This window comes from Strix uralensis, chromosome 7, assembly GCF_047716275.1.
Source record: "Strix uralensis isolate ZFMK-TIS-50842 chromosome 7, bStrUra1, whole genome shotgun sequence".
Taxonomy (NCBI): domain Eukaryota; kingdom Metazoa; phylum Chordata; class Aves; order Strigiformes; family Strigidae; genus Strix; species Strix uralensis.
Window position 1 is genome coordinate 43062640 of NC_133978.1, and position 12820 is coordinate 43075459.

General features: G+C 42.1%; 1 protein-coding gene across 18 annotated transcripts in view; it reads left to right on the forward strand.

Annotated features, from left to right (window-relative positions):
• The window catches only part of ALDH18A1 (aldehyde dehydrogenase 18 family member A1), a 49908-nt gene that overhangs the window by 23033 nt on the left and 14055 nt on the right, over positions 1-12820 (forward strand). For 12 of the 18 annotated variants that reach the window (XM_074875610.1, XM_074875613.1, XM_074875614.1 and 9 more), the window contains 6 exons: positions 4526-4749; positions 6322-6471; positions 6562-6666; positions 8098-8256; positions 8851-8941; positions 10549-10673. In XM_074875610.1, the coding sequence (XP_074731711.1) occupies positions 4526-4749; positions 6322-6471; positions 6562-6666; positions 8098-8256; positions 8851-8941; positions 10549-10673 (854 nt within the window). Of the gene's footprint in view, positions 1-9; positions 3124-4525; positions 4750-4909; positions 4926-6321; positions 6472-6561; positions 6667-8097; positions 8257-8850; positions 8942-10548; positions 10674-12820 lie in introns of those variants that run through there. The other 6 variants (XM_074875628.1, XM_074875627.1, XM_074875623.1 and 3 more) reach the window with 5 other exon arrangements.

Sequence of the window (12820 nt, forward strand, 5' to 3'; positions counted from 1 at the left end):
GTATGTATGAGAAAGCACATGTTTGTAATAATGTTGATCAGTATGTGTCTGGGCACGCCTATTCTCCTTACTATGTTGCAAGTAAAATCACCTCATTAACATCATTCAAAGCTTATAACCTCTAGAGTGAGCTGCAGTTGAAGCTCTGCTTTCTTAATGTTACTTCCTCCCTTAATTCAATAATATTCAGCTGGTTGTCTGGGAGGGTGTATTTTTCATTCTGATGTGCATTTCAAGCAAAAAAAAAATCAGTTGTGAAAGTACTGCTACTGTAAAAGTTCTTTATTTCAGCCTCATACATTCCTGGAAAACAAGATCTGATTGTGCCTGTACCCCCATCTGCATTTTCAGCCTACAGATGTCTTGAGTAAAGCAAGGTGTGAAGCTCAAATTTATTCAGATTAGATAAAAGTGGAAAGATGCTTGCAGGAAACCTGAGTGGAAATACATAGGTGCCCTGTAAATAGTTGTTCCCGGAAAATCTAACTTGAGAGAACCATTCACTGTCTATTTGATTGGTGGTCTGAAATAGAGAAGGCAGGGATAGATCAACTGTATTAGATCAAGAGATTAACTGTTTACTGTTGCATGCAAAATTAATTTCCCATTGGTCTGTGTGTTAAGAGTTCTATTTTGTTGATGTTTATATGAATTAATGAATGTTGAAATCTTAAAAATGCTAAACTTGTTTTTTTCTATAGCTCTGTTGATTTCTGCATTTGCAGTATTTCTACGTATTCTGTGTTCTTCAAAGTCAGTAAATTACTCATTTAACACTGTGAAAATTATTCCTTAGTATTAACAGTAGTCAGTGTACAGGATTGGAACAACTCTGGTTACTTCATCAGTTGCGTTCTAAAGCTAGATTGGCATTTATCACAGGGTTTTTTTTGTTCTCTACTGTTGCTGTTGTGATTGTGTTCAGCTTGTGTGTTTTGAAATTCTGCTTCTTTACTCCTCAGAAGCCAGCTTCATGCACATTACCTGAAAGGATCTGCAGTGCCAAATACTTAAATCTTTTCATATTTCCCCTTCATTATTAAGGAAGTGAAACTGTTGACAAGGTACTGGATATAAACACTGGAATGCCTAGAAACCTATTTGTCCAAAAAGTTGACTGGATGGCTATATCAGTTTCTCCCTAATTGCATATAAGGCAAGTTAATGGGCTTGCATCACCAGAAATGTTTTGCTTATGTAACATGGGAGCTGATATCTCAGTTCAGTCTAAAATAACTAAAAAAGGTAGGTTTATGCAGTCATAGAACAAGGTTAGCAATTAGGACTTCAGTGGAGATGAATGAAATTTTCTGCTTGTTCTAGAACCATTGTCTTTTTCCTGTTTTTCTGAAAAACTAAGTGGTGTTTTTTCAGATACTGGTTATCCCTCAACAAACGCCGCCGCCTTGGAACCTTCTAAACCCTGAAGTTCTAACCAACAAAATGGGAAATAAATTGGTTTTACTCCTTTCTGGTCATACTGTGTGGGATAAGCGAATACTGTATAGTAATGTATAATACTGGAAAGAACAGTTAAATTGGACTCTTTCAACTATTCTTTCATATGTATTGTAGGCCTTATTTACATTCACATGAATGCCCCCTATGAAAATGACAGGCAAACGAAACTCCTCTCCAGATTCCATTTTCTACTTTTATATGTATGACATGTTAGTGCAGCCCTCAGTTAAGATTAATCATTTAAGCTTCTTCTGCATGTATAATGAACAAAAGATTTGTTTATTTAAAACATTGTTAAATGACAAGTTTCTCTTTTCTGTAGCACTGTGTTCATCCATGTCTGTCTTCAGCAGAAGAAACACCCAGAATAGTCACTTCAAGTTATAAATTAATCTATTCTGTATTATAAAGTATCAAAATTAGAGAGACTGAACAGATTAAATAAAATCAGATAACTCTGACCATGTCATAAGATTCAGTTTACTGATTTTTAAAGAAGCCTCTACATCTTCAGAGGAGATACCGGTTAGGATTGGCTAGAATAGAATATTTTCAGTTGGAAGGGATCTACAATGATCATCTAGTCCATCTCCCTGGCCACTTCAGGGCTGACCAGAAGTTAGAGAATGTTATTAAGGGCATTGTCCAAATGTCTCTTCAACCCTGACAGGCTGGGGGCATCAAGCCCCTCTCCAGGAAGCCTGTTCCAGGGTTTGAACACCCTCTTGATAAAGAAATGCTTCCATATGTCTGGTCTGAACCTCCCCTGGTGCAGTTTTGAGCCATTCCCAGGCATCCCATCCGTGGATCCTGCAGAGAGGCCTGAGGTGGCCCCTCAGCCCCCTTCTCCCCAGATGGGACCAGCCCGGAGCCCTCAGCCGCCCCTGGCAGGACCTGCCTCCCAGCCCCTCCCCAGCTCGGTTCCCCTCCTCGGGACACATTTGAGGCCCTTCACGTCCTTCTCCAGCGGTGGGGCCCAGCCCGGCCACCAGCGCTCCAGGTGAGGGCGCGCCAGCGCTGGCCATGGCAGGACAGTCCCCTCTCTGGGCCGCTGGCCATGCCGGGGTGGATGCCCCCGGGAAGCGGGTTGCCCTCTTGGGGCCGGGACACGCTGCTGGCTCCTGCTGAGCTGCTGCCCCCCAGCACCCCCAGAGCCCTCTCTGCAAGGCTCTCCCCAGCCACTCCTCTCCCAGTTGATACTTGGGCCCAGTGTTACTCTGTCCCCAGGGCAGAATCCGGCATTTCTTCTTGTTACATTTCATGCCGGTGAGGATTGCCCAGTGCTCCGATCTATCTACGTCCTTCTGCAAGGCCTCTTGTCCCTTGGGAGAGTCAACGGCACCTCCCAGTTTAGTATCATCAGTAAACGTGCTAATGGTGCAATCGACTCCTGCATCCAGATCATCAATAAAAATACTGAGTAGTGCTGGTCCTAGGAAAGCCTTGAAGAACACCACTGGGGAGTGGTCATCAGCCAGACGTAGCCCCATTCACTGCAGCCCCTTGAGCTCTGCTGTCCAGCCAGTTCTCCATCCAGTGCACCATGAATCTGTTCATCTCACAGTTGGACAACTTGTTTGGAAGGATGCTGTGAGGAACAGTATGACAAGCCTCAGTAAAATCCTGAAAAACTGCATCTACCGCCTTCCCTTCATCCACTGGGTGGGTGACCTTGTCATAGAAGGATATCAAATTAGTTAAACAGGACTTTCCCTTTATGGACCCATGCTGATTGTGCCTGATGATTGCATTGTTCTTTAAATGCCTTTCTGTAGCATCCAGTATGATGATCTCCATAATTTTTCCATGAATGTGTGCCATCTTTTGACTAAGTTGAACTTTTGGCACCAGAGTGTAGCCTCAGTAGCCATTTTTTCTGTAATTATGTCAGAGGTGTTCTTCCTCTTTTTTGCTAGGCTGGTATTTTTGAGACTGTCTAAAAGTTGAGTTGGTTTAATGCAGTTTCTGAATAGTAATAGAAGAACTAAATGGAAGATAAGAAAATGTAGTTTCAAATTTTTTTCATGTAATATGGCTTTCCATATTATATTATCCAGTTGACACACTTAGACTACAGGTATCTACACGACTCCTTTTTTAGACAAAATTCACTGTGGCTCTGCAAAACGTCATATGAAGTGTGTTGGCAATGCTTTCCATCTGCCTTCATTCCTTCATCTTAACTGTGGGACTGTATGTGTTTGGGTCCACTTCTTTGTCAGTTAGAAAGGATCCAGGCTGTTCCTTGTGATTGTACCTTAATAGTCACTATGCTCTTTAATCTGCTGTGCTGATAGTGGTCTTAATGTCCTTTGCAGGCATTTTGAAAACAAAGATTTTGCTGAGGAATGTTGCCTAGCTCATTGATTTGGACAAAGTGTCAGCCTTGTGTATCTTGTATCTTACCTGTGTAATACTGTGACTGTCTCTTGTACCTCCAACAACTAATTATCCTATAGGAAGGAGACTTCCAGTTCACGAGTCCATCATCCCCCTTCTACTGCCCCTGGTTGAGCAATGTGCAAAAGTACCCAACTCAGGGATGTTCTAAAAGCTGTGTTTCTTTTCTTTCCTAACAGTCAAGCTTTCTGTACTACTGCAGACAGAAAAGCTCTCTAGCTGTATCTAATGAAGCAAGGCAAAGGAGACCGTTTTTAAAACTAGTACTTACTTCTGATGTGGGCTGTATGGGCTCTTTCACAGTGTCCTTCAGTTTGGTCTTCTAGATGCCCAGAGTCAAAGCTCTGTGACCCATGCGATATTGCCTTATATACTTTAGGGATGGTTACTGCTGATCAGATATTATTGGTTATCACTTTATTTTGATGACTTGAAAGCTAGCCTTTCATTCCCAGTCACTGAGAAGCCTATTGTGAGCTTTAGCCTTGGATAGGGAGGAAATGTTACATGACTTCAAGGGATTAAAGTCTAAATGAAACACTTAAGACGACATTTCCCTCCTGCTCCCCCCCCCTCCTCCCCGCTCCCCCCCTCCCCCCCCCCATCCCCCCTCTCCCCCCCCCCCCCCCCCCCTCCTCTCTCCCCCGCCACCCCCTCCCCCCAGATCTTCCTCGCCATAACCAAAGGTTAAGGAATGAATCCATCCGCTGTTGGAGCAACATCCCATTTATCACCATGCCGCTCAGCCGTGCACATGGAAAATCGTTTGCACACCGCAGCGAGCTGAAGCATGCGAAGCGGATTGTAGTGAAGCTGGGTAGTGCTGTTGTGACTCGAGGGGACGAGTGCGGCTTGGCCCTTGGGAGGCTGGCGTCTATTGTAGAGCAGGTAATTCTGTGACTGAAGTGGAATGTTTGTTTTAATTTCAGATACTTGGTAATTGTTGGATGGCATGGGAGATTGTAGAAAAAAACTCATAAAGCAGTGATGGCCCTTTAAAGCAACGTGTTGGCCTTTCCCTTTTTCATCCCCCTGTGCTGTGGTAGCATAAACCATGTAACTCAGTAAGTCGGTTTTGGAAGGTGTGGTGGGCTGACCCCAGCCAGCAGCTAAGCACGCATACAGATGCTTGTTTGCTCCCCATACCTCCACCCCACCACCAGTCAGATTAGGAAGAAAATAGGAAGAGCAAAAGTAAGAAAACTCATGTGCTGAAATAAAGACAGTTTAATAAGTGAAGGAAAGGGGAAAAGAAACAAGTGATGCTAAGACAATAACTCACTACCTAGTGCAAGCAGACCAATTCCCAGCTAGTCCCCGAGTGACAGCTACCTTGGAAGACAACCCCCTGCGCTTTCCTATTCTGCTACCCCAGTTTTATTACTGAGCATGACGTTATACGGTATGGAATGTCCCTCTGGCCAGTTCCTGTCAACCGTCCCTAACCCTTACCTTACCTGCTATGATGGGACATAGTGGGAAAAAGAAAGCCTTGAAGCTCTGCAAGTACTATTTAGCAATAGGCAAAACATCGGAATATTATCAACAGTGTTTTAGTCCTGAATTCCAAAACACAGCACCATATGGGCCCTTATGAAGAAAGTTCACTCCGCCTCGGCCAGACCCAGTATAGAGAGATTTGCACAGTGAGATTTTTATGCAATAGTTAAGACATGACTGGGGCATTAATTGGATCTAGTGGCACTGAAGTTTGTGAAGTCTGCAGAAAGAGTAGTCTCTTCTTGATTACCTGAGCATTTGCCGATTTCCTTCAGGAGAAAGCTTGAAACCTTGTTACTTGTAGGAAAAACTGATGGGATCAACTCATGGATTGGTTCTCCAAAATGAAATTATGACCTTGAGGGAGATGGACATGTCTTCTCTGGGAAGTAAAGTTAACATAAATTAAATTCATCTAAGACATTTAGCTTTAGAGCTTTGAAAGGAATCTGGACAGATGCATATAAGGAAGAAGTAATTAAAAGCTGTGCTATCAGAGTTAGCTTCTTCACTATTGGAATACAAAGTTACTGTATAATGTCAGTCTTGAGAATGGGTGGTGAATAAGAAGGTTGGCGGAAGGTACAGCTGCTACTTGACAGCTTTTTCATCTTATCTTTCCTTATCTGTAGCAATGGAGGTGGAGGGGCAAGGGGTGTAGATGTGTTACTGTGTAATAAGTATTGTGAAAATTCAGCATGACTGTTGTAAAAATTAGTATTGTGAAAAGAAAGTTTAGCAGAAGCTGAAGATTGCATACAGTCTTTTTCATAGCTGCTGAGTGGCTAGGAAGACGTGCAGGAATATCTTAGTGGTTGCCTTGCTTTGCGCATCCATGGATGAAGCAAAATCCTTGTGTCAGCAAGAACTGGTGATCATAAGGTTGCCTGTAACAGCCAGAATTGTCATGCTAGCAGTAGTCGTACTCCAGGCTCTATTTCTTGCATTCTGTATTTACAGGTGTCAATGCTTCAAAATCAGGGCCGAGAGATGATGATTGTCACCAGTGGTGCTGTAGCTTTTGGAAAGCAGCGCTTACGTCATGAGATCTTGCTTTCTCAGAGTGTGAGGCAAGCGCTTCATTCAGGCCAGAATCAGCTAAAAGATATGGTGAGTGGCAGGTGGCACTCCTGCTTCTTCTTGAACATTGGGTAGTACCTGCTCAAGTCACTGCCTGACAGATGTTCTTTATCTTTGTAGGCTATTCCAGTCTTGGAGGCCCGAGCCTGTGCAGCAGCTGGCCAGAGTGGACTAATGGCTCTGTATGAGGCCATGTTTACGCAGTACAGCATCTGTGCAGCTCAAGTAAGGGATTCCTTCTTTCCTAGACTGACTTGCTACTTCAGTCAATGATAGAATTGTTGGATTTTATCCATGTTTTATATGCTGCTGTCTTTATTGTAGTCTTGTATTTCCATTGCCATCCTACTTTTGGGCCTTATTATTGTAGTGTAAATGGTAGCTTACACAGGAGTGACTTGCTAAGTGTTTCTGAGATGGAGTTATCTGTCGTCAAGGTGAAGCAAACAGGCTTTTTTTTTTTTTTTTTGAGTTTGTGTGTGTCCTGCTCTTAGGTATGGGGTGCCGGGTGGGAGTGGGGGATGGTGTCTGCCAAAGTTGGTGATCTGAAGTGAGGGTTTAAAAATCACAAGAGGCTGAACTGCCACATGTTCTGTAAAGCTGACAGAAGTGATATCCACACTTCAGAACTTGCTGTCCATCTGCTCCTTAAACCTTTCTAACTTGTGGGTGATGGTGTCCCTAGCCTGGGTCTTCTACCTATACTGCATGCTGCAACTGTATTAATTGAACTACTCTTAAACAGGCTTTGCTTATCTTAAATACTCTGAGAATACAGAATTGCATCAACTATAAGGCCTTATTTGTTTAGACACTTTTAATTAATTTAGGAGCCTCGCTTGGAGGAACTTCTTCCTATAATACAGTATAGCTGATATCATGAAAATGTTTACAGCATAGCTAACAATCACTATAATAATATGTGCTGGATTATAATCTTGTTCAAGTCTGTAGACAGCTATCATTCCTTCGATTTAAAAGAATTAATTGCCCATGCCAAAAAAGTCAGCGTACACATTGATTCAAATTGCTGTTGTAACATTTGTGTGATGGAGTTGTTTGCTTAGTTCTCAAATGTCCAATGGCAGAGTAAAAGTTTAAAAAATGTCTCTTCAGAGCAGACATTGAGGTTTTTTTAGCTTAAAATGCTAGAAAGAAAGAGGTGGTGTCTGCCTGCAGGAGGCTTTAAGACCAAGATTCTTTCAGAAAAGGAAGTGAGTTCTAGAGCTGAAGAGAAGTCTTGAGACAAAGCATCCCTTCTGCTTGCAACAGTAGAAACATTACACTGCAAGGAAAAACATGGACGGCAGTGTCTTGAGCAATCTATCAGATTGTTTAGGGCTTTAGTAGTTATCATCAGCATTTATGTTCTGCTTATGGGTTTTTTTTTCGAAACTGATTCCTGAAGCCTGTGATCTGTCAGCTTGAGAAAGGCCATTATAGGTTCCAGTGGAAGTTAAGGCATATAAACCTGAAAATGTTGTGGAAAGAACATGTCTCACTTATATTCTTTATCCTTTAAATGTTGCTTATGTTTCTTTAGTGACCTGAAGGGCATGCCTGATCTGTTATGAGATGTTAATACATATGTTCATGATGTTCTTATCAGGAAAAGTGATAGGCTATGTATATATTAATTTTTTTGCCTCCTTTTAGATTTTAGTCACCAACCTGGATTTTCATGATGAGCAGAAGCGTCGGAACTTAAATGGAACATTGCATGAGCTTTTAAGAATGAATATAGTCCCTATAATTAACACTAATGATGCAGTTGTTCCACCTCCAGAGCCGAACAGTGATCTGCAGGGGGTAAATGTGGGTAAAGTATTGCAAGGGGCTGGATTCTGCTTGTAGATGGTACAGCACTAATGTGTACTTCACTAATTCTATAAGTGGGGACCTCTGAAGCCTGCAGCAGGGAAAAAAACATACCAAAAATTAGTAATGTGGACAGAGGGTACTGGAACACTATGCTGACCTGTCTGTTTCTGGCATGATACAGTACTCTGGGGTGAAAGCATGGCAGATGATGTCTGCTCTGCCAAGAGCAAGCATGCCCAGTTTAGTTTTCACTGAGTAGTTGAAGCTGGAAGGGACTTCTGCAGGTCATCTATTCCAGCACCTCCACTTAAAGCAGGCTCAGTTAGTACCTCTGCTCCTGCCACTGGGCATCAAGGTGGAGAATGCAGGTGCTGATCACACTGCTTATCATTTTGATACCGCTTTACTGCATTCCAAAAGCATATGTACTTTGACACAAAGATCACCTTCTAAGTTTCCAGTGGGTGTGAACAAAGTAGCTCAGAAGGACTTGGTAGTGCTGAGGTAGTTTGCTTTTGTATGTTGTGGCCAAACAGTTTCTTAGTTCTTCCTGCTATTCAGTGCTGCTGATATGCATGTGCATTGCAGGTGATTAGTGTGAAGGATAACGACAGTCTGGCAGCACGACTGGCTGTGGAAATGAAAACTGATCTTCTGATTGTCCTCTCAGATGTAGAAGGTTTGTGAGTCATTTCTTTACTTTCTTGCTTTATTGAAGTACATCAGATAGTCAAACCAACCGGTGTTTGGGTTTTACTGGTCTCTTGAGTTCATATCTTTTAAAGGGACAATTACAATGTACCACATAACTCCTTAAGGCATATAGCCAATGCTGATGCTGTTGTATAAGCCAAAGACTGTCTGCCACACTGTTGAATCTGGATGGGTGAGAACACATGTGAACTTGAGACTTGTTCCAGAATGCAGAATACCATAGGTGCTATGGTACTTCTGCTGGCTTCTCAGAAATGTTTGATACAGTCATGAGTAATATGCAGGATAAAGGCTATGTGTTTAGAATCAGGAGTGTAAGCCAAATACTATTCTACAGTAGCTTGTTTCTTCTGGCAGCAAGTTTTGTCTTTCAGTGAATTACAGGTGCATTACAGGTCCTGGTCATTGCCTTCCAGATACCTGGAAGTCACTAGCTTTTTCTGTCTCCCAGACATTTGGCTTACACTGCTCTAGTCTTCTGAGCTGTGCTGCTGTGACATGAGTCTGTCACCTATGGATGTTGAAGTTCCTTTTCGAGAGAGAGAAGGGTAGTGGGTGCAGTTTCAGATCAGTGCAGTCCACATCACTCAAGTCACATAGTCTTTTTCTCTTCTCCAGATGGTTTTTTTTTTCGGTGGATCCTGGACATTGGCACATATTGTAGGCCCTGAGGAGGAAGGAGGTACCTTCCTATAAACAGTTTCTTTTAGCAGATTCAGCTGGATTTTGTGGTTGATTCTAGTTGAAATGCCTGAGAATGACTCATAAAAGCAATAGTCGAAACAACTTTTTAAAAAAATTAACAGTCAACACCCCCATCCTACAAGCTTATTCATTCAATGTGACATCTTGTTTATGGAAAGATGTGTGTCTTCTCCTTCCCAAGATATCAAGGAAGGACACAGGTGGTCTGCACTTGTGCCTTCTAATTTGTAATGCCAGTATTTGTTCACACAGAATTTCTGGGAAATATGGTTGTAGAGTTTAGATTTAATGTGTTATGTAAACCAAAGCATCATTCAACTCCAAACACAGTTACATAAAATTACTAGATCTTTTAAAAAAATGAGTATGTCTCTGTAGTGTTGTGTTCCTTCTTAGCAGAATTCAATAGTTACCCTTTTTACATACTTCTGAATTGCCCCATTTATCACTGTACAACCCAGTATTCAAGAATGTAATCTGAGATTTTTGTGAGGAGGACTATCCTTTGCCTGTTCAGTTGTGGGCTTGTATACGTAAGTCCTGATTTTGAATGTATAAAAGCTGTAAACCATCTCTGTAACCTCAACCAAATGTCACTACCTCCCAGCTTGCATGCAGCTATTCAGCCTGTGGGTTTTTGTTTCTTACTCGTTACGCTTTCAGTGAAGCTATACTTCTTGAGTCTGCCTGTTAAGTGTCTCATGCTTTCAGTCCCACAAAAAGCAGGGTTCAGTTAAAGTTTTCAATCCTGTAAAGTGGAATACAGCTTTTTTCAGTCTCATGAATTTTATTCTTTTTTTCTTTTTCATGGGTGAGCTTTGGAGATGAGGGTATATAACACTAACAGATTTTTATTATTTGTTTCAGGACTCTTTGACAGCCCTCCAGGATCTGATGATGCAAAGCTCATTGACATATTCTATCCAGGAGACCAGCAGTCTGTAACATTTGGAACCAAATCCCGTGTGGGAATGGGAGGCATGGAAGCCAAGGTAGAAATATAGAACATTTGTTTTGTTATTGGGAAGGAAAGGAAGACGTGGGAAAGGGAGATAGACGAGATGATTGTGCTGCTGTTCAGATGGATTTTGACAGGCTGCAGAAATGGGCAGACAGGAACCTTGTGGAGTTCAATAATGGGAAATGCTGTGTCTTACCCCTAGCGAGGCACAACTCCATTCACCGGTATTGGCCGGGGAGTTCACTGGCTAAAAGCAGGTTCATTGAAAAGGACATATGGGTCCTGGTAGACAGCAAAGTGGAACATGAGCCAGTAATGTGCGCTTTGGGTAAACCAGGCCAACAGCATCCTGGGTCGCACGAGAAAGAACATAGCCAGCAGGTTGAGGGAAATTATTATTTCCCTCTACTCAGCATTAGTGAGACAACATCTGTAGAGTGTCTGGTTCTGGACACCACAGTAGAAGAAGGACATGGCATACTACAGTGAATCCAGCGGAGAGCCATTACTATGATTTAAGAGTCGGAGCATCTGTCACACCAGGAGAGGCTGAGAGCTAGGACTGTTTACCCCAGAGAAGAGGAGGTTTGTGTATAAATACCTGAAGGGAAGGTGTAGATAAGACAGAGCCAGACTCTTTTCAGTGGTATCTAGGGAACAGATAAGAGGCAATGGGCACAGATTGAAATACAAGAAATTAAACTGAAATGCAAGAATTTTACTGTGAGGTTGCTGAAGTGCTGGAGCAGGTTCCCGAGAGAACTTGTGGAATTTCAATGTTTGGAGATGTTTAAAACCTGACTGGATGGTGTCCTGAGTAACTTGCTCTAGTTGACCCTGCTTTGAGCAGGTGGTTGAACTGTATGATCTCCAGAGACCCTTTCCAGCCTCAGCTGTTGTGTGAGTATCCTGGAGGGGTGTATGGGTTCCTTTAGCTTCTCTTTTAGGTCCATGTGAATTGAAAAGAGCAACTAATGAATTACATCCCAGTAGTTTGTAAAATGTGACATCTGGAACTGGATTAAATTGGTGTTTTAAATTAAAATAAGGTCAGTCCTCACTTCTTTCTTGTGTGATAATCCAAAGACTTTGGGAATCCCCGTCATTTGAATCTGGTGTGGTATCTGTCTCCTTTCTGAGTTTGTAAGTGTGCTCTTTGCTTCTGAAGGATATATTGGTGGAGATGAAGATACTTCAGTTCTTGAGTACAAGATAAGTAGAGGTAGGAGGGTAGATGGTTTTTAGTGCTGTGTACAGTTGGATGCCCTTGGTATTCGTTGCTGTGAGTGCATAAACACGGGTGTTGGTGTAAGACTTCAGCATATGTGTCTCATGATGCTGGGATATGCACTACAGTAGTATTAATTGGTGTGGGCTTCCTAAGGGCCCTTCTGGAAGGTTGTCTGTAAAAACTGAAGTAGATATTGACTAAGCAGAGGAAGACCAAAGTGAAATTCTTCACCAGTTACCATGTTTTGTGTCCTTTCCTGAAGAATTGTATAAGGCATATTTCAGTGTCAGAGCATGGACTCGAAGGTGGCAAAAGGAGGAGGCATTTGCGTGTTCTGTTTCTAACTATGGGATGTACAGAGCTTATTTAGAAACAACTTTCCCTTGATATGGCTTCTGGAATAGTTTAAACAAATCCAGGTATTGAGGGGAAAGCTGCCAAGGTCAGAGAGTACTTGTATTGTAAAAATAATAACCTGTTAGAGCTATTTGGTATCTTTAAGTCTGAGTCACATAGAGGCAAATCTCAATGCTGCTGTTGTAACAGAAAATTGTTACAGTTGAAAATTGGGTGATATTTTCTGAAAACTGTAACATCAATAATAGAATAAACAGATGGTAGCTCAAATTACAAATCTTGATTATCAGCATGAAATTTGAGGAAAAATGGAGCAGTTGATGGTCTTGTGGTAGTCGAGTTTGATGCGATAGACGTCTCTGACAGGTGGTGTCTCCTAGTGAACATGGACTGTAATATCCAATTGTAGAACCATATTAGGAAAGTGTAGAAGAGAGGAAGCAGAGAAGCTTTCGCAGTCAAATAAATGACATGTAATTAAATACAGTGGTCGGATAATGCTGCTCATACCTTGATCAGGAAAAGAAATGAAGGAGACCACAGGCAGTACCTCTTCAGCAGGTAACATCTGGTATTTGGGTTTGTGTTTT